Below are 26,589 nucleotides of genomic sequence, written 5' to 3' on the forward strand. Positions count from 1 at the left end.
AATGGGGAAATGCCACAATTAGAACAGTGGTAGTGACACAAGTACCCAACCTGGAGCCTACTAGACTTCTTCAGTATAGTCATGTAGTTACTGTGAAGTAGTATAGGGTGCTGGGGAAGGAGGACAGAGGGAGTAGAAGACGTCAGAGGTCACTATACTGATCAAGGAGCTAGTGGAGGAAGAGGTGCTTAAAGAAACTATGTCACATAATGGCCCTCAGTGGCCAGTGAAAAATACAATGTTATCTGGCTCTGGACTGTGAACTACCAGAAGCTCAGCGTGGCAGTAGTCTCTCTCACACGTGCAGTTCCAGTATTAACAATCACAGAGTCTGTAATGCAGACTGAAGGAGTCTGTCTTGCCATGGTTGGTGGACATTGCTAATACCTTCTCAGCATCCTGTTGCATTCTGCAAATCAGTGCCAATTTGCCTTCACAAGTTTCTAATTACCTTTATTTTATCATGTTGCCACAGGCTACCTAAACTCTTCACAATTCATCATTAATGAATAGGCCAAGATCTAAAAAGGCTGAAATATCACCAGAGATGTCCTGTTACCATTACATTGATGGCATTATTCCGATTGGAAGGGCTAAGCACAGCATATAGACTGCCTTTCATAAGATGAGTCAATTATCTGAACCAGGGCTGGAAGATTAAGATCCCAATAAGATACAGGGGCTAAACACTGAAGGAAGATTCTTGGAAACCAGGTGGGCTGCCCAGAGAAAAAGCCCTGAGCTTTTTAAAGAAAAATTGTTGGCCTTAAAAGCTTCAGCAAACAAAATGAGGCACAACATGTGATAGGCACGTTTGGGTGTTGGAGGCACTTCATACCTCACGTGAGGATCCTCCTAACTCACTATATAAGATCACTCAAAAGGGGCACTGTCCAATAACAGGCCTTAGAAACTATCCAACAAGCTGTACAGGCTGCCCTTCCATTCTGGCCAGTCAGCCATAACAAGGCTTTTGAGGTGCAAGTGTCAGCAACTGACATTTATGCAGACTGGAGCCTGTGGCAAAAAGATGTGGTCACTAGGCAATGGCATTCCCTTGGGTTTTGGACATGCACGTGTCTGACACCATCAACGAGTATTATTAATTTCCTAGGACTGCCACAACAAAGTACCTCAAACTAGCTGGTACCTACTACCACAAACTAGTACCTCAACAGAAATTTATTGTCTCACAGTTCTGAAGGCCAGAAGTCTGAAATCAAGGTGTTGGCCTCTCTGAAGGCTCTAGGGGAGAATCTTTCCTTGTTTTTTCCTTATTTCTGGTGGTTTCTGGCAATTCTTGGCATTCCTTAGCCTGTAGACATATCACTCCAATCTCTGGCTCTGTTATCACATGGCGTTCTCTTTGTATGGCTGTGTCACTGTGTCCAAATTTGCCTTTTATAAAAATAAGGACACCAGTCATATTGCATTTAGGGCCCACCCTAATCCAGTGTAACCTCATCTTAACTTGATTATATCTGCAAAGACTGTATTCCCAAATAAGTAAGTCACATTTATGGGTTCCAGGTAGCCATGAATTTGGAGGGGACACTATTCAAGCCAGTACAACAAAATACCCCGTTTCGGAGACAATTACTGGCTCATTATTAGTCACTGGATACTGAAGACTAACAAACCAATAACAGGTTGTGTTACACAAACATCCCTATCCTGGGTTAGAAATGTGAATACCAACAAAGTGAATATTGTACAACAGCATTCATTATTAAGTGGAAGTGGAATATCCAGAAAAGAAGCAAACTGGTCATTCATGGCATTTCACATCTACATGAATAAGTGACTAGTCATTCTCCAGATGCAGTTATGTCAGATGCAGTGTCTGTTCCAGCACCTTGAGCTTCTAGGGAGCTTCAATACACTAAGATTCCTGAGTATTCCTGGGCCTGGTTCATGAACATATCAGCTAAGTTAAAAACAGATGGGATGTACTAGACCACTGCTGCTGTGCAGCCTCAAAGAAAAATGCTTAAAGTTGTGCATGGAAAAGAGAACTCTGCTTAATGGGAGGAACTGCAGGCTGTGATGCTTCCCCTGGAAAATACCCCTCAAAATGTACCTTGTTACATTTTCACTGACTCATGGGCAGGAGCCAATGCACTGGCGATGTGGTGTTGTACCTGGCGGTGGGACAACTGGATAATTAAGTTTCCGCCTCTGTGAGGATGAAGTATTATGGCAAGAGATTGCACAAGACCCACATCCCTTGGTTGTAACCATGTGGATGCCCATTGAAAAGGGTTTTATGAGGACCAAGTGTCAGCAACTGACAATACGCAGACTGGAGCCTATAGCAAAAAATGTGTCCACTAGGCAATGACATCCCCTTGGGTTTTGGACACAGCACATTTCTGACACTGTCAACCAGTATATTAGTTTCCTAGGGCTACTACAACAAAGTGCCACAAACTAGGTGGATTAAAACAACAGAAATTTATTGGAATGGAATCTATCAGATCATCAGATAAGGACCCAGGTAAGGGCCATGGCCACCTGGATTCACAAACACACGTGTATAGATAATTCATCTATAATTCAGGACTGAGCCCCAAAATGAGATATAGCGATTCCAACATAAGAGGTCAGGAAAGCCCAGCAAACATGCCTAGACTGTCAGCTATGCAGTTGAGTAGCAAAGAGAACTCTTGGACACACAGCCAGGGGTACCAGACCTGGCCAGTCCTGGAAAATAGACCATATAGGCTCTCTCTGTTCCACCCAAAGGTACTGGTGGGAATTGACTGCAATAGACACCCTTTCAGTGTATAGCACTGCCAACCTGTCCACACAGCAGATGGGGGCCATACTTTGCAAGGACTCTTAGATGGAATAGTATGGTCATCTAAGCCATAGATGTGTTACATTGTTATCTACTTGGATTCCCTGAACATATCCAATCAGACAATAGTGCCACCTTATAACCAAAACATATGCTGCAACAGGCAGCTACGTGGGATATTCACTGGACCTTTCATGCCCTGTATCATATGCAGGCAGCAGGTGCCATTGAAAGATGGAAAATGGAAAGATGGAGAAACTGAAAAGATAATTGGACAACTGAGACAGCTCCCAGTGGAGCACATAATTAAGACAGGCAGTTTGGGCACTAAATGTGGCAATTCTCCCAAAATGTTACCTTCTATGTAAATAGAATGTTTAATTATGAGGTTGGAGAGGATGGAAGAGGCCCAGACTGCTGTCAGAAACCCAATCCACATAATTAACTTCTCACTCTACCTTTTTGCCTTCCACACATACCCCTGGAGAAAAGGGGGCTGGGAAACTCTAACCTAGTACTTCTTTTGTCTCCTGGCTGTACTTGCTGAATTTAGCAATTATGGATATTGATGATAATGATCATGAATATGAGGTGATGTTTTAAATTTTTGTTTTATTTTTGAGGGGAAAAATAATGTTTATCACCTTTTATCACCTATATGCTTGCCCAAATTCTATGTTTTGTAACCCCCCAAAATCCTCAAAGTGGAGGAATTTTAAATTTTATTCATGTTAGCTAAGGCAAGGACTGAGATTCAAAACCAGTTCTCTCTTGAGTTCAGAGCCTGTGCTCTGCCTACATTAATATCTTTAAAAAACAAAAAAACCCACTTTATTGGGACTTCCCTGGTGGTCCAGTGGTTAAGACTCCACACTCCCAATGCAGGGGACCCAGGTGCAATCCCTGGTCAGGGAACTAGATCCTGCACACCGCAACTAAGAGCCTGCATGCTACAACTAAAAGAGCCCGCATGCCGCAATGAAGTTCCTGTGTGCCACAACGAAGATCCTGCATGCCGCAACTAAGACCCAGTGCAGCCAAATAAATATTTAACCCCCCCCAAAAAAATCCACTTTATTAAGTACGATTGATATAATACAAAAAAACTGATAATGCATTAATTTGATGAGTTTGGAGATAAGTACATATCATGATCATGATCACCAGAATCAATGCCATAAACATATCCATCACCTCCAAAAGTCTCCTCCCACCCTCTTTATTTATTATTATTTTTTGTGTGATAAGAACACAGACTGTCAGATCTTCCCTCCTGGCAAATGCTCAAGTATACAATACAATATTATTAACTATAGGCCCTAGGCTGTACAGTAAACTCTAGAACTTACTCATCTTGTATGTCTGAAACTTGAACCATTTTACTATTACCTCCCCATTTCTCCCTCCCTAAGTTTTTATTTTTAAATAGACTAATAGCACCTTTCTCTAAGAGTGCTTGTGAGGATAACGTGAAATCTGACATGAAGTAAATGTCCAGCAGTCAGTACTAACTGTCTCCCACAGCTTCTCAGCCCTTCCTGTTTTTTGGACTTGGGCCCTTGGCTGGGGCAAAATTGTGTGCTGAGACCAGTTGTAACTCTGCTCCTCACATCGGGGCAGGGGCAAGCTAGACTCCTTCAGGGTTCCCCTTGTCCCATCCCTTCCCTCATCTAACTTTTCTTTCTTCCAGTTTCATTGAGCTATAATTGACATACAGTACTGTATAAGTTTAAGGTATACAGCATAATATTTGACTTACATACATCATGAAATGATTACCACAATAAGTTCAGTGAACATCCATCATCTCATATAGATACAAAAGAAAAAGAAAAAATTAATTTTTCCTTGTGATGAAAACTCTTAGTATTTATTCCCTTAACGACTTTTGTATGTAACATACAGCAGTATTAATTATATTAATCATGTTGTATATTACATCTCTAGTCCTTATTTATCTTATAACTGGAAGATTGTACCTCTTGACGACCTTCATCCAATTCCCCCTCCTCCTACCCACTGCCTGGGGTGACCACAAATCTGATCTCTTTTTCTATGAGTTTGTTTGTTTGTCTTTTGTTGTCATTGAAGTATAATAGACCTACAACACTATGTTAGTTACTGGTGCACAACATAGTGATTCAATATACTATACATTACAAAATGATCACCACGAGCTGATGACTCTTAAGGTGGTGCTGGCATGGTCCACACAACAGGAGTGGAGGAGGTTCTAGGATAGCACAGGTATAGTAAGAAACTGCTAAGGCATCTAGGGATGAGTTATGCCATATGGTATGAATAAGACATGGGGGATATTGGAAAAAGAATGAAGTGATTGCTGCAGGGACTGGTTGGAGACTGATCATATGGCTGTAGAAGAGGAACAACCCTGATCATTGGGTATAGAACTCTTAGACCTTTTGAGGTGAGGGTAGAGGGAGGGACCATTAATCTCTCTCAACTCTTATCCCTGTCCAACACCTGGCCAGTTTATCCCAAACTGTCACCATCACGTCAACATAACTGTTGACCAACAAACAGTCCTAATCAGAAACCTTCCAAGAGCTGCTGACTTCAGAAAGGAACAGCCTCCACTTAAAATATTCTATTTATGTCCCATTTTACTCAGAAAAAGTTCAACCACAATTTACAAGGTCACCATAAACTGACTCTTTCCAACATACACCTCTCTGATCACATCTCATACTCCTTTCCTTGTTTACTCTGTCTTAGACAGATTAGCCCTTGGTGCTTCTCATACACAATGAGCCTGCCTGCCTCAGGACTTTTGTAGTTACTGTGCCCTCTGCCTTAAATCATCCTTCACTCCCACCCTTTTATGTTGATTGCATGCATTAATGCGATTGCTTGATCATTGACCTTTACCTCAGTCTTTTCTCGTCTGCAGTCTTTGCCTTCCCATTACAAGTACATAACCTTTACACCCAAAACTCTCTACCTAGGTGACTGCAATCACTCCCAAGGCTCCAACTATTATAGCTCTGTGAGGCTTTTCCATATTTCAATCTTAGCCATTTCTTCTGGTTGCAATACGTGAACTCCTCTTACAATTAATTGTACTTTTTGAATGATTTGAAAAGATACTTTCCCAGTCCTCAGGCTATGCATTTCTTAATAGTTCATATTATTTTATAACCTCTATGTCTCCTAGAAAAATATCCTCCACACATAGAATATAAGGGAGTGTTGGCTGAAAGAATGAATACATAAATAATTAATCCAAAAACTAAATATACTAAATACCAAAACGTTCCAAGGGAGTGACACATATATAACCCAAAAGATAAAAGAGAGTGAACCAATAAGAAGGAATAAGATCCCAAATAAAGGTAGAAGCTTGTCATCAGAATCACCTGCTATGAATAGGAGGGAAAAATGAGAGAAAAGAAGCAGAGATAGGGTTATCTTGGAGGTGGAGGTGTGGGCATATGGAAGCTCATAGTGAGGTTTACGTTTCTATATAGTTGTGGACCTCTGAGGGGATATTTCCCAAAATATCTCAAAGACATGGTCTCCTCATTGAACAACTAAGTTACATCCTGCACTTCTCTCCTCTTGCATGACCATCAGTTGCTTACCTAGATACAGGCCCCTTGTCAGCTCACTGTCAAAAACACCCCAAGGCTCCTTCCCTTGCTCCAATAAAGAGATCACTTCTGGCTTGGGAATGGAAAGTCCTACTCATGAGAGAAGAAAGATTTTTATGTTGTAGATGTTCCAGCACTCAAATCCTGTCCTGTGATCAGCAAATAAAGGAGGATGTCACTATTGCAAGGGCCACAAAAAGCACAGAAGATGGAACTTTGGCCTTAGGCCCAACGATGCTTCCCAGACTCTGCAAAGCTCAAGCCATTTCTTTAGGAATAGGGAGAAGAAATGCATAGGATATATGAAAAGCATTGAAAAATTCTTCTTGGGGGAAGCACATAATCCAGAGGGCAAACTAAGACTTTTTGGAGATAGTTGTGCTTACCGACTGAGACCAGGTTGCTATAATTCTCCAACATTACATATCTGTACAAATTCCTTTGAGTTGAGTCCAGGCATTCTCACTCCTCCTGAGAGAAGTCTATGGACACATCCTTGAATATCACAAATTCCTGAAATGAAAGCTTGTGTAATGAAAATAAATGATTTCAAGATGGAAGGAAAGACAAAAAAAAGATAAAAGTAGAGGAAGTACAGGAGAATTTTACAGGAAAGAAGAGAAATGGAGAGCAAACAGGTTGGGGTCAATGCCTGTGATGTGAGTGAAGAATAGCGAGTTAGTGTTAATCAGTGAGCAGGTCTCACACAACCCAGTTCTTTCAGACAAAAGCTCCTGTGCACAGTGAGGATTCTGAGATCCTTTCTAATTTAAAAGTATACTAAATTCATTTAAGACAAATATCGCAATTAAAAAGCCAACAGGCATATAGTATATTCTCAATAAAGAGGAGTACCCTCCTGCTTCCTCCTCTCCCCTGAAAACTCAAGTTATAAATAACTGGTAGCCCCTTGGCAGGGTATCAAAGGATAAAATTTTACAATAATATGAATATAAAGAAGACCCAAACATTTTCAACAATCCGAAAACAGGTCACATGAAGGCACCAGGAAACAGAAACACAATGGCCTGCTCAATAGTACCCTGAAATGAAAAAACAAGTGAACAAAAGAAAATAAACCAAAAAAAGTGATGAATTTTTCAATAATAAGAGAGAAATGAGTTCTTGACTAGAGTTATTTATCCAGCCAAAATTCACACTAATGCGAGGGTTGTATAGGACGTTTCTAGATAAGCAATGGCTCAAATATGTATCTCCTATGAACGCTTTTTCTTTCTTTTTCCTCTTTTATTGTTTTTCCTTTTATTTAAAACAGATTTTTCAGCTTTAATGAGATATAATTGACAAATAAATTGTACATATTTAAAATATACAAGGTGATGATTTGACATACGTATACTTTGTGAAATGATTACCACAACAAGGTTATTTAACATATCCATTGCCTCAAATACTTACCTCTCTTTTTTTGGAGGTGGGGGGGTGAGAATACTTAAGGTCTACTCTCTTAGAAAATTTCAAGTACAGTATAGTCGCCACAATGTACATTAGATTCCCAGAGCATCTTATAAATGAAGGCTTGTACCCTTTGACCAGCATATCCCTATCTCCTCCACCCTCCAGCCCCTAATAACCACACCATTCTATTCGGCTTCTATGAGTTGGACCTTTTCTTTTTTTTTTAGATATACACATAAATTAAACCATATAGTATTTGTCTTTGGCCAATTTCACTTGGCATAATGTACTCTAGATACATCCATGTTGTTGCAAATGGCAGAATTTCCTTCCTTCTCATAGCTGAATAATATTCCATTATATGTATGTATATCTAACTATCTATCAATAGAAAAAGAAAAAAAATCAACACAGCAGAGTGGCAAAAGAAGGTCCCAGTGAGTGACGAATATCTCATATCCATTTTATCTGTTCATCCATCAATGTACACTTAGGTTGTTTCCATATCTTACTGTGAATAATGCTGCAATAAAAATGAACATGGGAGTGCAGATAACTTTTCAAGACACTGATTTTGTTTCCTTTGTATATATACCCAGAAATGGGACTGTTGGATTATATAATAGTTCTATTTTTAATTTTTTGAGGAACCTCCATACTGTATTCCATAAAGGCTTTACCAATTTTCATTCCAAATAACAGTGTACAAAGATTTCCTTTTCTCCACATTCTCACCAACACTTAACTTTTGTCTTTTTAAAAAATATTTATTTATTATTTTTTTTAGGCTGCCCTAGGTCTTAGTTGTGGCACATGGGCTTCTTAATTTGCGGCATGTGGACTCTTAGTTGTGATACACATGCGGGATCTAGCTCCCCAACCAAGGATCGAACCCTGGCCCCCTGCATTGGGAGTGCAGAGTCTTACCCACTGGACCACAAGGTAAGTCCCTGTTGCATTTTTTTAAACTAACTTTCATTGGAGTAGAGTTGATTTACAATGTTGTGTTAGTTCTTGCTGTACAGCTACGTGAATCAGTTATACATATATCCACATTTTTTTAGATTCTTTTCCCATATAGGTCATTACAGAGTATTGAGTAGAGTTCCCTGTGCTATGTTGTCTTTTTGATAGAAGCCATCCTAACAGGTATGAGGTGATATCTCAATGTGGTTTTGATTTGCTTTTCCCTAATGATTGGTGATGTTGAGCCCTTTTATGTACCAGATGGCCATTAATATATCTTCTTTGGAAAAACATCTAATCAGGTCCTTTCCCCATTTTTTAATGAGGTTATTCACTTTTTGTTTGTTTTTGCTGTTGAGTTGTATAAATCTTTATATATCATGGATATTAATAGCTTTATCAGACATGTGGTTTGCAAATATCTTCTCTCCTTCTGTATGTTGCCTTTTCATTTTGATAACTGTTTCCATTGCTGTGCAAAAGCTTTTTAGTTAAGTGTAGTCCCACGTGTTTATTTTTGTTTTTGTTGTCTGTGCTTTTGGTGTCATATCCAAAAAATCATTGCCCAGACCAGTGTCAAGAAGCTATTCCCTATGATTTTTTCTAATAGTTTCTTCTAATAGTTTTATGGTTTCAGACCTTATATTTTCTTCACTTTTTTTCATTCTTTTTTCTTTGTTCCCCTCTGAGTTATTTCAAATGACCTATCTATGACCTCACAGATTCATTCTTCTGCTGGATTAAGTCTGCTGTGAATGCTCTCTATTGCATTTTTCATTTCATTCATTGCTTGCTTCAGCTCGAAAATTTGTTTGGTTCTTTTTTATGATTTCTATCTCTTTGTTAAACTTTTTGTACATTGTTTTTTTATTTCATTGAATTGTGTTTCTGTGTTTTCTTTTTTCTCACCAAACTTCCTAAATATTTTGAATTCTTTATCAGGCAAATTGCAGATCTCCATTTCTTTGGGGATGGTTACTGGAAGATTATTGTATTCCTTTGGTGGTATCATGTTTCCTTGAGTTTTTGTGTGTGTTCCTTGAAGTCTTACATCATGTTCACATCTGAAGGAGTCTCTTCCTCCAGTCTTTACTGAATGGCTTTGGGAGGGAAATACTTTCTTTCAGTCTTTTCTGTGGACTTCTTTTTTCTAAGAGAGTAGTAGAGGTTGTGTTATATTAAGATCAAGTACTAAAAGAGCAAAGAGTTACACAAGGAATCAGGGGGAAAAAAGCAACATGGCCGAGGGGCAAGAGAAGGTCTCAGTGTAAATATAAACCAGGAAAACTAGGACAACAGCTAGGAAACAGAGGTAAAGAAAAATCTGTCCAGATGGAAGCAGTGGGCACATGGAAGACCATGAGAGACTCTCCAGGAAATAATGTTTGACTATGTGAAAATTGCTATTAATATATATTACATATTAATAATATATAACATAGGGACTTCCCTAGTGGTGCAATGGTTAAGAATCTGCCTGCCAATGCAGGGGACACGGGTTCAAGCCCTGGTCCAGGAAGATCTCACATGATGTGGAGCAACTAAGCCTGGGCGCCACAACTACTGAGCCTGCACTCTAGAGCCTGCAAGCCACAACTACTGACCCACGTGCCACAACTACTGAGGCCCATGTACCTAGAGCCCATGCTCTGTGACAAGAGAAGCCATCGCAATGAGAAGCCCACACACTGCAACAAAGAGTAGCCCCTGCTCACTGCAACTATAGAAAGCCCGCGCGCAGCAACAAAGACCCAATGCAACCAAAAAAAAAAAAAGAAAAACTGACACAACATTGTAAATCAACTATGCTTCAATTAAAAATTTTTTTAAAATAATAATATATAACACATAATATATATTAACATAAATATAAAATGCTATTAATATATTATATATAAATATTAATAATATATTATATTAGGAACATTGTTATATTTTGAACAATACTTACTAGAAAGCTAGGCAAAAAATAAAAATTAAAAAATACACCCAGAAAATTAACTTCAGAAAAAAATGAAAATTTATACAAACATCTCACAAGATGACTATTTAGTAATGACTTTTTGATTCAAAAGCTTCCAAAAGTTAAAGCACTTTTTCTACAATGATGCTTTTCTTCTTTCTAAATAGTGACTTTTACTCCAAAATATACTAAATAAATACATTATAAGAACTGATATGAGAACATTGTATGGTTTTAGACAAAGTCAAACATCAATTTATTCTATACAACCATTTTCAGTTAGAGAACATCATATGGAACACATTTACAATGTTGTGACATTTGGATGAACTTCAACTATTCTGTTGCATACTTTGGCAGGTGAGAAGAGTGAAGAGAGAGTGTTGTCCAGCACTCTTTGGAATGTTATGCATATGTACTGTTTCAACACACTGTCATGCTTACCCTGTATTTTGCCTTAAGGCAGTTTGTATGTGTGCTATTTATTTTAAAGCTTATAAGATAACAAGGAGCCCCAATAAGGTTGAAAAATTGGTGATGAAAATGGTGCAGAAAGAAAAATATATATTCAAATATATATTCAATTGCTTCATAAGTTACAACGTGAAAATAATTGGAAATATGGGAGCAAATGCCATTAGTTGAGGGTAAGTGCCTTTTGGGAATAGGGCTGAAACTACATGACAATACTTGAAGTTTAAAGTTTGGTGGAGACTTTAGAGTTTTCTACATACCCAAAGTATGTCATCTGCAAATAGTGACAGTTTTACCTCTTCCCTTCCAATGTGAATGCTTTTTATTTCTTTTCCTTGTCTGACTGCTATGACTAGGACATCCAATACTATGTTAAATAGAAGTGATGAGAATATGCATCCTTGTCTTGTTCCTGAATTTAGAGGGAAATCTTCCAGCCTTTCACTGTTGAGTATGATGTTAGCTGTGGGCTTGTGCTAAATGGCCTTTATTGAGATAGGTTCCCTCTATACCAACTTTGATGAGTGTTTTTATCATGAGTGAATGTGAATTTTGTCTAACAGTTTCTCTGCATCTACTGACACAATCCTTTTTTTAATGTGGTGTATCATATTGATTGATTTGTGAATACTGAACCAGCCTTGCATTTCTGGAATAAATCCCACTTGATCATGGTGTTATGATCCTTTTTATATACTGTTGGATTCAGTTTGCTAATATTTTATTGAGGATTTTTGCATCTATATTCATCAAAGATATTGGCCTGTAATTTTCTTTTTCTGTAGTGTCTTTGTTTGATTTCAGTATCAGGGTAATGATGGCCTCATAGAATGAATTTGAGAGTGTTCCATCCTCTTCAATTTTTTTGAATAGTTTGAGGAGGATAGGTATATTAGCTCTTCTTTACATGTTTTGTAGAATTCCCCTGTGAAATTGTCTGGTCCTAGACTTCTGTTTACTGGGAGTTTTATTATTACAAATTCAATTTCACTACAAGTGATCAATTTGATCAAATTGTCTGTTTCTTCTTGATTCAGCCTTGGCAGGTTTGTGTTTTTAGAAATTTGTTTCTTCTATGTTGTCCAATTTGTTGGCATATAATTCTTTGTAGTATTCTCTTATGATTTTTTGTTTCTTTGTGAGGTATCAGTTGCTATTTTTCCTCTTTCATGTCTTATTTATTTAGGCCCTCTCTCTTCTTGGTGAGCCTTGCTAAAGGTTTATCAATTTTGTTTAACTTTTTAAAAAGCCACCTCTTGGTTTCATTGATCTTTTCTGTTATTTTGTTGTTGTTGTGTTGTTTCTATTTTATCTATTTCCCCTCTGGTCTTTATTATTTCCTTCTTTCTGCTCACTTTGGGGTTTGTTTGTTCCTTTTCTAATTCCTTTAGATAGTTGGTTAGGTTGATTATTTGAGATTTTTCTTGTTTCTTGTGGAAGACCTGTATCACTATAAACATCCCTCTTAGAACTGCTTTTTCTGCATCCCATAGATTTTGGAGACTTGTGTTTCCATTTTCATTTGTCTTGAGGTATTATCTGATTTCCTCTTTGATTTCTTCATTGATCCATTGGTTTTATGGTAGCATGTTGTTTAGTCTCTACATATTTGTTCTTTTCCCATTTTTCTGTTGATTTCTAGTTTTATACTGTTGTGGTCAAAGAAAATGCTTGATATAATTTCTATCCTCTTAAATTTATTGAGACTTGTTTTGTGGCTCATCATGAGATCTATCTTGGAGAATGTTACATGTGCACTTGAAAAGAATGTGTATTCTGCGGATTTTGGATGTAATGTCCTGTAGATATCTATTAAATCCAATTGGTCTATTGTGTCATTTAAGACGACTGCTTCCCTATTGATTTTCTGTCTGGATGATCTGCCCATTGATGTAAGTGGGGTGTTAAAGTCCGCTACTATTATTATATTATTACCAGTTTCTCGCTTTCTGTCTGTTAGTGTTCGCTTTATATATTTAGGTGCTCCTGTATTGGGGACATATATGTTAACGAGTGTAATATCCTCTTCTGATTGATCCCTTTATCATTATATAATGCCCTTATTTGTCTTTTGGTATAGACTTTGTTTTAAAGTGTTTTTTGTGATATGAGAATTGCCGCTCCCACTTTCTTGTCATTTCCGTTTGCATGAAATATCTTTTCCCAACCCCTCACTTTCAGTCTGTGTGTGTGTGTTTAGCTCTGAAATGAGTCTCTTGTAGGCAGCATATAGATGGGTCTTGTTTTTTATCCAATCAACCACCCTGTCTTTTGATTGGAACACTTAGTTCATTGACATTTAAGGTAATTATTGATAGGTATGTACTTATTGCCATTTTATTACTTGTTTTCTGGTTGTTTATGTAGTTCTCTGTTCATTTCTTCATTTTGTTTCTTGTGATTTGATGATTTTATTTAGTAGTATGCTTGTGTTTCTTTCTTTTTAGTTTTTGTGTATCTGTTGTAGGTTTTTGATTTGTGCTTACCATGGGGTTCATATATGTTGACCTATATCTACTTATTTTAAATGGAGTCATTTAAATTCAAACACATTCTAAAAAGATCTACACTTTTTACTCCCCTACCCACATTTTGTATTTTTAAAAATATATTTATTTATTTATTTGGTTGCATTGGGTCTTAGTTGTGGCTTGTAGGTTCCTTAGTTGTGGCTCACCAGCTCCTCAGTTGCAGCAGGTGGGCTCCTTAGTTGCGGCAGGTGGGGGTCCTTACTGGCGGCTTGCTAGCTCCTTAGTTGTGGCACATGAGTTCCTTAGTTGTGGCATGCAAGCTCTTAGTTGCAGCATGCATGTGGGACCTTGTTCCCTGACCAGGGATCGAACCCGGGCCCCCTGCATTGGGAGTGCAGAGCCTTATCCACTGAGCCACCAGAGAAGTCCCCATTTTGTATTCTTTTTTTTTTTTTTTTTGCTATACGTGGGCCTCTCACTGCTGTGGCCTCTCCCGTTGTGGAGCATAGGCTCCGGACGCACAGGCTCAGCGGCCATGGCTCGTGGGCCCAGCCGCTCCGCGGCATGTGGGATCCTCCCAGACTGGGGCACGAACCCGTGTCCCCTGCATCAGCAGGTGGACTCTCAACCACTGTGCCACCAGGGAAGCCCCCGATTTTGTATTTTTAATGACATATTTAACATCTCCAGGTTTATCTTTTAACTGTTTATTGTAGTTATATTTGCTTTAACAATTTTTTGTCTTTTAATCTTCATTTTGGCTTAGTTAAGTAGTTGACCCTCAGTCCTTACTATATATTTGTTTTTCCTAGTGGGATTTCCCCTTTCCTATAGATTCTTACTTCTTTTCCACTTAGAGAAGTCCTTCTAACATTTCTCTTATGGTAGATTTAGTATTGATGAACTCTTACTTTTTGCTTTCCTGAGAAGTTCTTTATCTCTCCTTCGATTCTAAATGATAATCTTGCTGGGTAGAGTATACTAGGTTACATGTTTTTCCCTTTCAGCACTTTGAATATGTTATGCCACTCCCTTTAGATCTGCAAAGTTTCTGCAGAAAAATTGGCTGCTAGCCTTATGTGGATTCCCTTATACATGACCCTTGTTTTTCTCTTGCTCCCTTCAGAATCCTGTCTTTATCCTTTTTTTGTTTGTTTGTTTGTTTTTGGCCATGACCCAAGGCATGTGGGATCTTAGTTCCCTGATCAGTGATGGAACCCATGTCCCCTGCAGTGGAAGCACAGGGTCTTAACAACTGTATTGCCAGGGAAGTCCCTCTGTCTTTAACTTTTATCATTTTAATTTTATGCCTTTATGTGGGCCTGTTTGGGTTCATCTTGAGACCCTCTGTGTTTCCTTTATTTGGATATGTTTCTTCAAGTTTGGGAAATTTTCAGCCATAATTTCCTCAAATATATTTTCTTTCTTTTTTTAAAAGTTTTATTTATTTTTTTAAAAAGTTTATTTATTTTATTTATTTATTTTCGGCTGTGTTGGGTCTTTGTTGCCACATGTGGGCTTTCTCTAGTTGCGGCGAGCAGGGGCTACTCTTCATTGTGGTGCACGGGCTTCTCATTGCGGTGGCTTCTCTTGCTGCAGAGCACAGGCTTTAGACATGTGGGCTTCAGTACTTGTGGCACGTGGGCTCAGTAGTTGTGGCTCGTGGGCTCTAGAGCGCAGGCTCAGTAGTTGTGGCACATGGGCCTTGTTGCTCCGTGGCATGTGGCATCTTCCTGGACAAGGGTTCAAACCCATGTCCCCTGCATTGGCAGGCGGATTCTTAACAACTGCGCCACCAGGGAAGCCCCTCAAATACATGTTCAATCCCTATCTCTCTCCCTTCTTCTGGGACCTGTATAATTCAAATGTTGGTATGCTTAATGTTATCCCAAAAATCACATAAATGGGGACTTCCCTGGTGGCGCAGTGGTTAAGAATTCGCCTGCCAATGCAGAGTACACGGGTTCAAGCCCTGGTCCGGGAAGATCCCACATGCCACGGAGCAACTAAGCCCGTGCACCACAACTACTGAGCCTGCACTCTAGAGCCTGTGTGCCACAACTACTGAGCCCATGTGCCACAACTACTGAAGCCTGCATGCCACAACTACTGAAGCCTGCGTGCCTAGAGCCTGTGCTCCACAAGAGAAGCCACTGTGATGAGAAGCCTGCACACCATAGTGAAGAGTAGCCCCCTCTTGCTGCAACTAGAGAAGGCCTGCACACAGCAACGAAGACACAACGCAGCCTTAAATAAATGAATAAATAAATACATAAATAAATATTTTTTTAAAAAGATCACATAAAGGTTATCATTTTTAAATTTTTCTTTTTCTTTTGCTGTGTGTGTGTTTTTTTAAGCCTACAGCACCCAGTATTTCCAGGCAGTCTCTCATTCAAGTACTAACCAGGCCTGACCCTGCTTAGCTTCTGAAATCAGGCACATTCAGGGTGGTATGGCTGTAGACACTTTTGCTGTTCTGATTGGGTGATTTTCATTAGTCTATCTTCCAGATCCCTTATGCATTCTTCTTTGTCATTTAGTCGCTATTTCTTCCTTCTAGTGTGTTTATTTCAGCTACTTAATTCTTCAATTCTGTTTTTTTTTAATATTTTCAGTTCCTTGTTAAAATTCTCACTGTGTTCATCTATTCTTTTCCCTAATTCAGTTAACATTCTTATTTCCAGTGCTTTGAATTCTTTATCTGGTTAATTATTTCTGTTTCATTATTTTTTCAGGAGCTTTCTTTTGCTCTTTCAGTTGAGACCAATCCCTCCAATCCCACTTTTTCTTTCTTTCTTTCTTTTTTTTGGCTGCGCCACATGGCATGTGGGATCTTAGTTCCCTGACCAGGATCTAACCCATGACCCCTGCAGTGGAAGCATGGAGTCTTAACCACTGGACTGCCAGGGAAGTCCCTCTGACTTTTCATTTTGCTTAACTTTCTCTGCCTCTGTAAACTTAGATGAAAGTTACCTATTGCAGTCCTAAAGGGATGTTCTTATGTGGGAGTGTCCCTATACAGACTGCAGGTGCCCAGTGCCTTTGGTGGGAGAGCTGGATTTGTTGTGGACACAATCACATCTTTCCTCAGTGTGCGCTGGCAGCTATCACTTTGGTGGGAGGTGGGGCTGGAGATGGAGGGGCTAGAGCTGGAGCTAGGAGTGAGGTGGGACTTCTCTGCTTAGTAGCTGTCACTGCCCTATTGGGGGCAGGGTCTGATTCCAAGTTGTTGGAGCAGAAGTCCTGAGGGTCAGGCCCAAGCTGGCTCTGTTTTCTTTAGGTGTGTGCTTTCCCCTCTCCCAGCACCAGGCCCCTTGCCCCAGGTCGGGGGCGCTGAAGCAAGAGGGGGGGGGGCCTGCATGGGCGCTCAGCCCATGTCAGCTATAGACAGAGGTCTGAGCTGTCTCCAATGTGCTGCCCAGGCAGACACCAGCAGTTGCTTCCCTTGCTCTGTTCAGATGCAGCCCTGAGTGCTGGCAAAGTTCATCTTACTCTTTCCAATGCATTCAAACTTTCTTTTTACTGCTTCAACAGAGTGCTGGAATCTCTCCTCAGGAAACCTGGACTTCTAAAAGGCTCTCTCATCTGTGGGTGTCTGCTCAAATCAGCAGTCTCCAGGTTTACCTTAATTGCAGCCAAGAGGGACTAGGGCTGGTTCACAGACTCCTGCTTGTTTAACAGCCCATACCAAGGACTGTCCCCTATTACTTGATACACAGGTTGTTGAGACTCCTCCCAGGTCCATTGGTATACAGTGTTGGATCCCACAACACCCACAGAGGCAAGTTGTGGATGTATGCCAAGTTTTAGTTGTTAAGAGGGGATGTGTGTGCAAAATTGATGGGCATCTTATGCCACCATGAGGCTGATGTTATTCTTCAGTGTTCAGATGTTTATGAAGGATCTATTCTATTTTTTAAGTTTTAGAAGCATTAAGTTTCATGAGGTATTTTTCCTTCTTACAGTTTACAGTCTTTATTTTTCTTTAAGATGAATTATTCCTTGTTCAATAAGGAATAAATGTTAATCAAACTTTTCCTATATTCACTTACATAGATGTCTTTTTTCCATGATAATGTCTTTGATGTTGAATAAGGTATAGATCACAGTTAAAAGTTTTTCCATAAATAACAAAGACTGAGAAGATAACAATGATGATGGCTAAACTAACCAAGTATTTATTATGTGATGGGCACAACTGTAGAATCCCCATAACCAACCTCTGAAGTACACTAATTAGGCCCACATTACCATAAACACATCATATATGCATACAAAAGGATCTGGAAGAATAAGTAAGTTGGTTATGTTGGGGAAGTAACTAAGGTCGGGATGTTAGTCAAAGGGAAGTACAATTTTACCTATAATGTATAAATCAGTAAAAGCAGAAGAGAGCCACATATTATCTCTAAAATGGACAACAAATAAATAAAGCAGACACATTCAAAAGGGGCCAACAAGGTAACTCTTTATAATGGCAAAAATTTCAGTATTTGACAAAATGGGTGTTTGATAAAAACAGGTAAATACTTTTAAGCCAATGGAATAGTAACAATATATTCACAGACAAAGAATATTAAAGGCTGGTTATAGCATAATCACACTTTCTCTCAAAATCAATGCCAAATGTAATCTTACAGGATTTGCTCCAAAAATTTGACAGTGATTGTCTATGACTGGTAAGATTACAGATAACTGTAGCTACTTTTTTTTTACTCATATCTACATTTTTATGGAGGAAAATTGTTCTGCAAAAAGAATAGTATAAGTTTCTAAAGGGAAAATAAAACAATCTTCCAAAAGGTACATATCCATAAGATACTAAAGGATATGTAAAAGTAACAGTAACTTAACACAAACAGGGTGACACACAGATACATAGACAGATATGCAAATTTTTAAAACAAAGACTGACCTGATATCGAAGCTTTATATGTATAAAAATAAACTTACCATCAAACATGCAATAAAAATATATAAAAATAGATATGGTTATTAAATAAATGGTGTTAGTATGAGAAATGGGGGAGGGGAAAAAGGGTAAATTAGACCCTCAATAATTTAAAATAATTTTAAAATGCATCAGTAATTCTGTATACTTCACAAAAAATTAAGAACATTAAAAAGAAAGTAGCAGGGTTAGCCCCCAAATAAATTTTGATGCTTAAAATAAATGCAATATACAATAAAAAGGTTTTTCAACTTATAATATTCACAAGTATGAATTTTCTGAAAGTAATGAATTTAGATAAAAATATTCAAATATTTTATTCAGAGTGTTTATTTTCTGTATGAATTTTCTCAGACTAACTAACTGGTAAAGTATAAGTATATGTATCTTAATTACATTTGTAGGGACTCTCACTAGTATGAATTCTCTTTATTGTGTGGTTCCTTAATTATGTAGTTCCAGTTTATAGAGTTTCTCATTCACAGAGCTTCTTACCAGCATGACTTTTCTTATGTTGCTGAATTTCTGAACCCCTCTCCAAAGCCTTCCCACAGCCCTTACATTCATAAAGTTTCTCACCAATATGTATTCTCTGATGTTGAGTACGGCTCAAGCCAGTACCAAAAGTCTTCCCACATTCCTTACATTCATAGGGTTTCTGACCAGTGTGTATCCTCTGGTGCCGATTAAGGGCTGAACCACTACTAAAGGACTTTCTACATTCTTTACATTCATAGGGTTTTTCACCTGTGTGAATTAGCTGGTGTTGAATAAGTTTTGAGCCACTAGCAAAAGCCTTCCCACATTCCTTACATTCATAGGGTTTCTCACCAGTATGAATTCTCTGATGTTGAGTGAGGTCTGAACCACTACTAAAGGCCTTCCCACATTCCTTACACTCATAGGGTTTCTCACCAGTGTGCATTCTTTGATGTTGAATAAGTTTTGAACCACTTCTAAAGGCTTTCTCACATTCCTTACACTCATAGGGTTTCTCACCAGTGTGAATTCTCTGATGTTGAGTGAGATCCGAGCCACTATTGAAAGCCTTCCCACATTCCTTACACACATAAGGTTTCTCACCGGTATGAATTCTTTGATGTCGAGTAAGGGCTGATCCAAAACTAAAAGCCTTCCCACATTTGTTACATATATATGGTTTCTCACCAGTATGAATTCTTTGATGCCGCGTAAGAGCTGAACCACTACTAAAGGCCATTCCACATGCTTTACATTCATAAGGTTTCTCACCAGTATGAATTCTTCGATGCTGAGTAAGGTTTGAACCACTGCCAAAGGCTTTCCCACAATCCTTACATTCATAAGGTTTCTCACCTGTGTGAATTCTGTGATGCCGAGTAAGGGCTGATTCAAAACTAAAGGACTTCCCACATTCCTTACACTCATAAGGCTTTTCACCACTGTGAATTATCTGATGTCGAATAAGGCCTGATCCAAAACTAAAGGCTTTCCCGCATTCCTTACATTCATATGGTTTCTCACCAGTGTGAATTCGCTGATGGTGAGTAAGGTTTGAGCCACTACCAAAGGCCTTCCCACATTCATTACATTCATAAGGTTTTTCACCCGTATGAATTCTTTGATGGTAAGCAAGGTTTGCACCACTACCAAAGGCCTTGCCACATTCTTTACATTCATAAGGTTTCTCACCAGTATGAATTCGCTGATGTCGAATAAGGACTGATACAAAACTAAAATCCTTCCCACATTCCTTACATTCAAGGAGTTTCTCATCAGTATGAATTTTCTGATGCTGGATATTGAAAGTGGGTATGTCTTCAGGAGTAAATATCATTTGACTGAAATGTCCTTCCTGAGATTCCTGTTTTCTCTCAAACTGGCTTTTACATTCCCAATCACCTCTGAAACTTGAACACTCAATGCTGTTTTTTATAAGTCTTTCCATTATCTCCCATCAGGATGATTCTATTCCATAAATATCCTTTTTCAGAAATAATTCTTGGTCTCAACATTGATTCACAGTCTGAAAGAAAATATAAAAACATTCACTTTTTTTGTGTTCTGGGAGAAATGAAACTTTTATAATAGATAGGAAAAGACTTAACTGAAACTCATTTTCATATAGAGTGGCTTATACAGTTCTCATATATGATTGGGCATTTTGACAAACAGATAAGGAAACAGAATGAGAAGAAACACTAGAAGGTGAAGGAGTTATTTAGGAAAATAGATTAAGTCAATTGTTCCTAAATAGTGATTTAGATAAAAATACCCTAAAGACATGGGGAGCTCAATAAATATAAAGATGTCCAGGCCCCAACTCAATTTTGTTAACTAGTGTCATATACATTTAAAAATGAGTATAATTATCATTTAACCCATTTCTTAGGGTTGTTTGGAGCTTTAAGTAACTACACCAGCACGGAAAAATCTAGGCTAGATGGTCATAAATTGCATATAATCTGATGGAGATAGAAGAGAAAGTTACTTCAGATGTAGCAGTATCTTGATGAAAGATTAATGAGGGGCTTCCCTGGTGGCACAGTGGTTGAGAGTCCACCTGCTGATGCAGGGGACACAGGTTCGTGCCCCAGTCTGGGAAGATCCCACATGCCGCAGAGCGGCTAGGCCCATAAGCCATGGCCGCTGAGCCTGCGCGTCCGGAGCCTGTGCTCCACAACGGGAGAGGCCACAAGCGTGAGAGGCCCACGTACCACACACACACAAAAAATATATATAGATAGATAGATAAATAGATATCTATATCTATCTATCTATATATATTAATGAACTGAGTAAGTCTGGAATGAGCAATAGAGAGTGAAGATTCTGTTGTGGTTAGAATATAGTTTGTTTATGCCATTTGGTAAAATCCAAAGTCTTGAGGCTAACCTTGGGAGAACCTTGGGAGAACAAAAAAGGGGACTTAGCAAAGGCCAAAAGCAGAGTAATTGAGAATGTAGTTTTAAAATCAGAGAAAAGGGACAAGAAGATAGGAGGTAATGTGATACTTCTGGAAAATTACAAGGAGGATGCAGATAGATGAGTACTCTGAACCCCAGCTCTGATGATTATTGAAATAATTCTGAAATCACATTAATGTATTGATATTTACACCGTTGTATAAAGTAACGCCACAGTGTTTGGTAGCTATTATTTTGGAAGGCTTATATGCCATAAAAGTGACCAGGAAAATAAAAGGATTCAGAGACATCAATTAAGACCCTGAACAAATAAATAACTCAAGCCACAAAAGGTGAAAACATTTCAGCTCCATTCTCTTCCTATAATACTCAAACAGCAAGCTTGTTTAGGCTCAGCCTAAAAATGTCTTGAAATTGTTCTTTCCATTCCCACTGTCAGTAGATAATTCTAGTCAAAATTATCTTTTACTTGGATATGAAAGCAGTATTTTATCTAGCTGCTTGCATTTCCAGTTTTGCACCCTTAACAGCCAGAGTGATATTCATTCAGTCTGGCACTGTTCTGCTCAGAATGCTTCAATGGTTTCCCACTGTCCCTCGGATAAGATCCACACTCCTTAACTTGGTCTTTAAAATTCCTCAGAGACCTGCCTACTGCCTGCCTCTTCAAGATGATACCTCTCTCCTATCAGCAATAAGCCATAGTTACACTGGCCTTACTTCGTTCTTCAAATGCACTAAACTGTAACATGCCCCTCCCCCAACAATTTAATCTGCTTGAAATATTCTTCCATACCTCCCTTCCCACTGCCCCCACTCTTCACCTGCAAGTTCCTGGTCATTGTTCAGATCTCTGCTAACTAGCATACCCTAATAAATATCTTTTCTGAATACTCAGTCTTAATTTTGCACATCTCGCCATTATTTCTCAAAGCACTTTTTTAATTTTTCTTTTTTTGTTCCTGTCTTTGTGTTTAGTGTTTGGTAATGAATGATTACACATTTATCCCCTACAATTGAAAATTTTCTATATTTTTTAAAGCCTTTATTGAATTTGTTACAATATTGCTTCTGTTTTAGTTTTGGTTTTTTGTCCCCAAGGCACGTGGGATCTTAACTCCCCGACCAGGGATCAAACCGCAACCCCTGTATGGGAAGGTGAAGTCTTAACCACTGGACCGCCAGGAAGTTCCCAGCAAATTTCATATTTTTTTGAATGTTTGCTTAATGTCTGTCTGCTACCACAGAGCCAAGATTGAGGAAGGCAAGGGTAATGTCTGTTACTTTAGTCAGCTTGAACCCTGGCACACACAAAAAGATCAAAATACATTTACTGAATGGCTAATATAATAAATTAGTCTCAAAATTCATAATTCTTAAAAATAAACTTCTAAAAACAATATTTCTCTAGAAAAGGATATACTTTCTCTCAAACAGTGAAAGTGAATCACATGTGGTTATTCCTGTCCTTCAAAAAAATCTCACTAAAAGGAATGAACTGGTTTTTTAACAAAAGGAACCCACAAAGTCAAAGAAAATTGAAGAGGAAATAGCAACAAAACTTTTGAAGCTGGAAAGCATGAAGAGAAATGACGAACAACTTAACAAAGAAAGATGAAACCTAACCCAAAAGTAAGGAAAACCCAGAAGGGGATGATTTATGCTGCAAACCCCAGAAAGGCTTAAGAAATGGGAGCATTACATACTTAAGAAGGTCTACTAACTGGCATACAAAAAGTTAAATCAGCTTCTCAGTGTCCACTCTATAATACTGGTACTCTATAATACTGATACAAATATCATCATTTGAGGAAATCCTATAACATAAAAGAGATTAAACAAAGCCCAAAGGAACTTAGAAGAGAAACCACATAGGAAAACAAAATTCCAGAAGCCACCACTAATATCTTCAGAGGGATATGAGAAGCCATTTCACATGATAAAAGCATAGGATAACATAAAAGGAATAAGAGGCAAAAAAGAATACTTAGAAAATGAAAATATAAAGTGGGAATAAAAACATATCATTAGAAGAGTTAAAGGATAAATGAAAAATCTCTTTAAAGAGTACAAAAATATGGAAATAGAAAATGTATAACACAGGGAAGTATATTCCTATATAACCTATAATGGAAAATAATCTGAAATATATACATATGTGTGTGTATATATATATAAATATATATAACTGAATCACTTTGCTGTACACCTGAAACTATCACAATATTATAAATCAACTATACTTCAATTAAAAAAAGAACAGAAAATAGGAAAGACATTGGAAGGTCATGCAAGCCAGGTCAACATCTAATGGGAGATCATTCTTGAAAGTGTGCTAAGCATCTGCCAAGTATCAGGCAGGAGTTAGAAGGAATGAAGGAATCTGAAAATTGCCATTTTGAAATCACCAATCTAATAATTGATTCAGGCAAGGATTCTCAATGGATTCTAAAATCAGAAAGTGAATGGTCAAGATAACAGATATTCACTTAGTCTCTTAGCATCAATCCACATATGATTTACTAATTAAAAAGGGAAACATGTACCTTTATACTGGAAAGGTTTGGTACTCAGTACCATCATTTAACCTTAAATGATGAAACTTGGTATCATCAACAGTGGAACAACCTGACACTCTGCCTTCTGATGTAATGCAATAGAATACACCATACTACCTTTGTCAAAATAGGTAAGCTGAATCTAAGCCTCCTATTTCCATAAGAAAACCATCAGACAAATGGAGGTTGTGAGACATTCTATAAGGCAACTGTCTTGAATTCAGTGTCATATAAAACAAACAAAAATGAGAGGCTGTTCTAGATTAAAAGAGACCAATGAAGCCCAACAACCAAAATAATACATGAATCCTGATTGGATCTGAGATCAAGCAAACAAACAACCAAGTAAATAAACAAAAACATAACATAAGCTAAAAAAAGACATTTGGGGGAACCACTGGAGAGATTTGAACATGAAATGTTTGAGGTGGTACTAGTGAGTTTATATTAATTTTCAAAGATCTGATATGTCATTGTTATTGTTTGGAAAATGTCCTTATACTTAGGAGATGCACGCTAAAAGTATTAAGGGTAAAATGTCAGGATGTCCCCAACTTATTTTCAAATGATTCAGGGGAAAAAAATGGACACGCATGCACACGCACGCGTGTGTGTGTATTTAGAAAAATAAAGCAAATGTGGTAAGATGTTAACAATTGGTGATTTTAGCTGATGGCTATATGGGGCAAAGAACTGAATATTATTTCTAATTTTCTGTATGTTGGAAAACTTTGAAAGAAAACAGAAACAGATTGTTTTTAAAAGTAGCATTTAAGAAGATTTTCCAGAACTGAAGGACACAAATCTCCACATTAAATGGGCTTGCTTGGTACCTAGTATAAAAAATAAAAATTATTCACACTAAGATATAATTTCATTAGGTTCCAGGACAGTAGGAACAAGGAAAATACCCTAAAAGAATCCAAACAGTAAAAACACAGTGCATAAATAAAAGACCAGGAACGAAAATAGTTTTGGAGTTCTCAAAAATATTCTAAGCCAGAAGTCCTAAGTTCAAATTTCTGAGAGAAAATAATAATTAGAATCCCATGCCCTGCCAAAGAACCAATGCACTGGTTGAAACAGCCCTTTCAGATATGCTAGAACTCACAACAAATTTAACACATTTATCTCTTCTTACATACCATCTACATCAAAAACCCATTTTGATATCTGGAGTTTTGTTGGAGTAAACCAAGAAACAGGAAGGAAATAAATAGGAATTCATAGTCTTGCCATGATTTCCATGTGAAAGGTAGAGACTTGATTGGGAAAGAATAATATCCTTAAATATGGAACTGGGACATCTGGTTGGGACCCAGATGAAACTGACAATCTTTAACCTCCAACTTGCTTTGGGCCTCTCTTACCAGTGGAGGAAGCTTGCAATCCAGTGTCTGGGAGACTAACTTTCCTCTGACTGAAAACCCTATAATAACATCACCTGGAGCAGTACCTGAAAAGGCATGCTAATTCTCCTCATGACCCACCAGAACCATTCTGTTGCCACTAGACCTGTAACAAGGGTCCAACCTCAGCATGTTCCTGAGGAACAAGTAGATACTATGAGCCAGGAGGAAGTAACTTACTATTAGTTTGCAAGGGCTGCCAAACCAAAATACCACAGACTGGATGATATAAACAACAGAAACTTATTTGCTTACAGTTCTGGAGATTAGAAGTCCAAGATCAAGGTGTCAGCAAGTTTGTTTTCTTTTGAGGCCTCTCTCCTTGGCTTGCAGATGGTTACTTTCTCACTGTGTTCTCACATGGTCTTTCCTCTGTGTGAGCATCCCTGGTGTCTCTGTGTGTGTCTAAATTTCCTCTCATATAAGGATACCGGTCAGATTGGTTTAGGATTCACCCTAACAGCCTCGTTTTAATCATCTCTTTTAAAACCCTGTCTCCAAATATAGTCATATTGTAAAGTACTGGGGGGTTAGAGCTTCAACATATGAATTTGGTGGGGGGACACAATTCAGTGCACAATATTCACTAAAACGAAGGTTATGGGAGCGCAGTGACACTAACTGTATCTTTTTGTATAGTTTTAATGTTTGGAACCATGTTCATACAATCAAATAAACAAGAATGGATTAATATTAATTAAAAAATCAAACAGAATACAAAGGGAATAAATGAACCTAGAAGTATTTGAAATTAATAACGTAACCACAATAAGGAGCAGATTAAAAAATGAGTCCAAGGGGCTTCCCTGGTGGTACAGTGGTTAAGAATCCACCTGTCAATGCAGGGGATACGGGTTTGAGCCCTCGTCCGGGAAGATCCCACATACTGCGGTGCAATTAAGCCCACGTGCCACAACTACTGAGCCTGCAGCAACGAAGACCCAAGGTAGCCAAAAATAAATAAAATTAAATCTTAAAAAAAAAAGACTAAAAAGAGACATGATAACTAAATTCAGTGTGTGATCCTAGACTGTATCCTGGATAGCAAGTCAGGGAGA

At 38.2% G+C, this 26,589-nt stretch overlaps 1 protein-coding gene across 4 annotated transcripts in view; it reads right to left on the reverse strand.

The window, feature by feature from the left end:
- LOC113605509 (zinc finger protein 345) overlaps positions 1-26,589 on the reverse strand; it is a 52,184-nt gene that overhangs the window by 17,849 nt on the left and 7,746 nt on the right. For 3 of the 4 annotated variants that reach the window (XM_027078896.1, XM_027078897.1, XM_027078895.1), the window contains one exon: positions 18,926-20,663. In XM_027078896.1, the coding sequence (XP_026934697.1) occupies positions 19,134-20,585 (1,452 nt within the window). In that variant the 5' untranslated portion in view covers positions 20,586-20,663 and the 3' untranslated portion in view covers positions 18,926-19,133. Of the gene's footprint in view, positions 1-18,925; positions 20,664-26,589 lie in introns of those variants that run through there. The other variant, XM_027078898.1, reaches the window with a different exon arrangement.

Source organism: Aethalodelphis obliquidens, unplaced genomic scaffold, assembly GCF_003676395.1.
Source record: "Aethalodelphis obliquidens isolate GAN/ISIS:26980383/991018 unplaced genomic scaffold, ASM367639v1 scaffold43, whole genome shotgun sequence".
Taxonomy (NCBI): domain Eukaryota; kingdom Metazoa; phylum Chordata; class Mammalia; order Artiodactyla; family Delphinidae; genus Aethalodelphis; species Aethalodelphis obliquidens.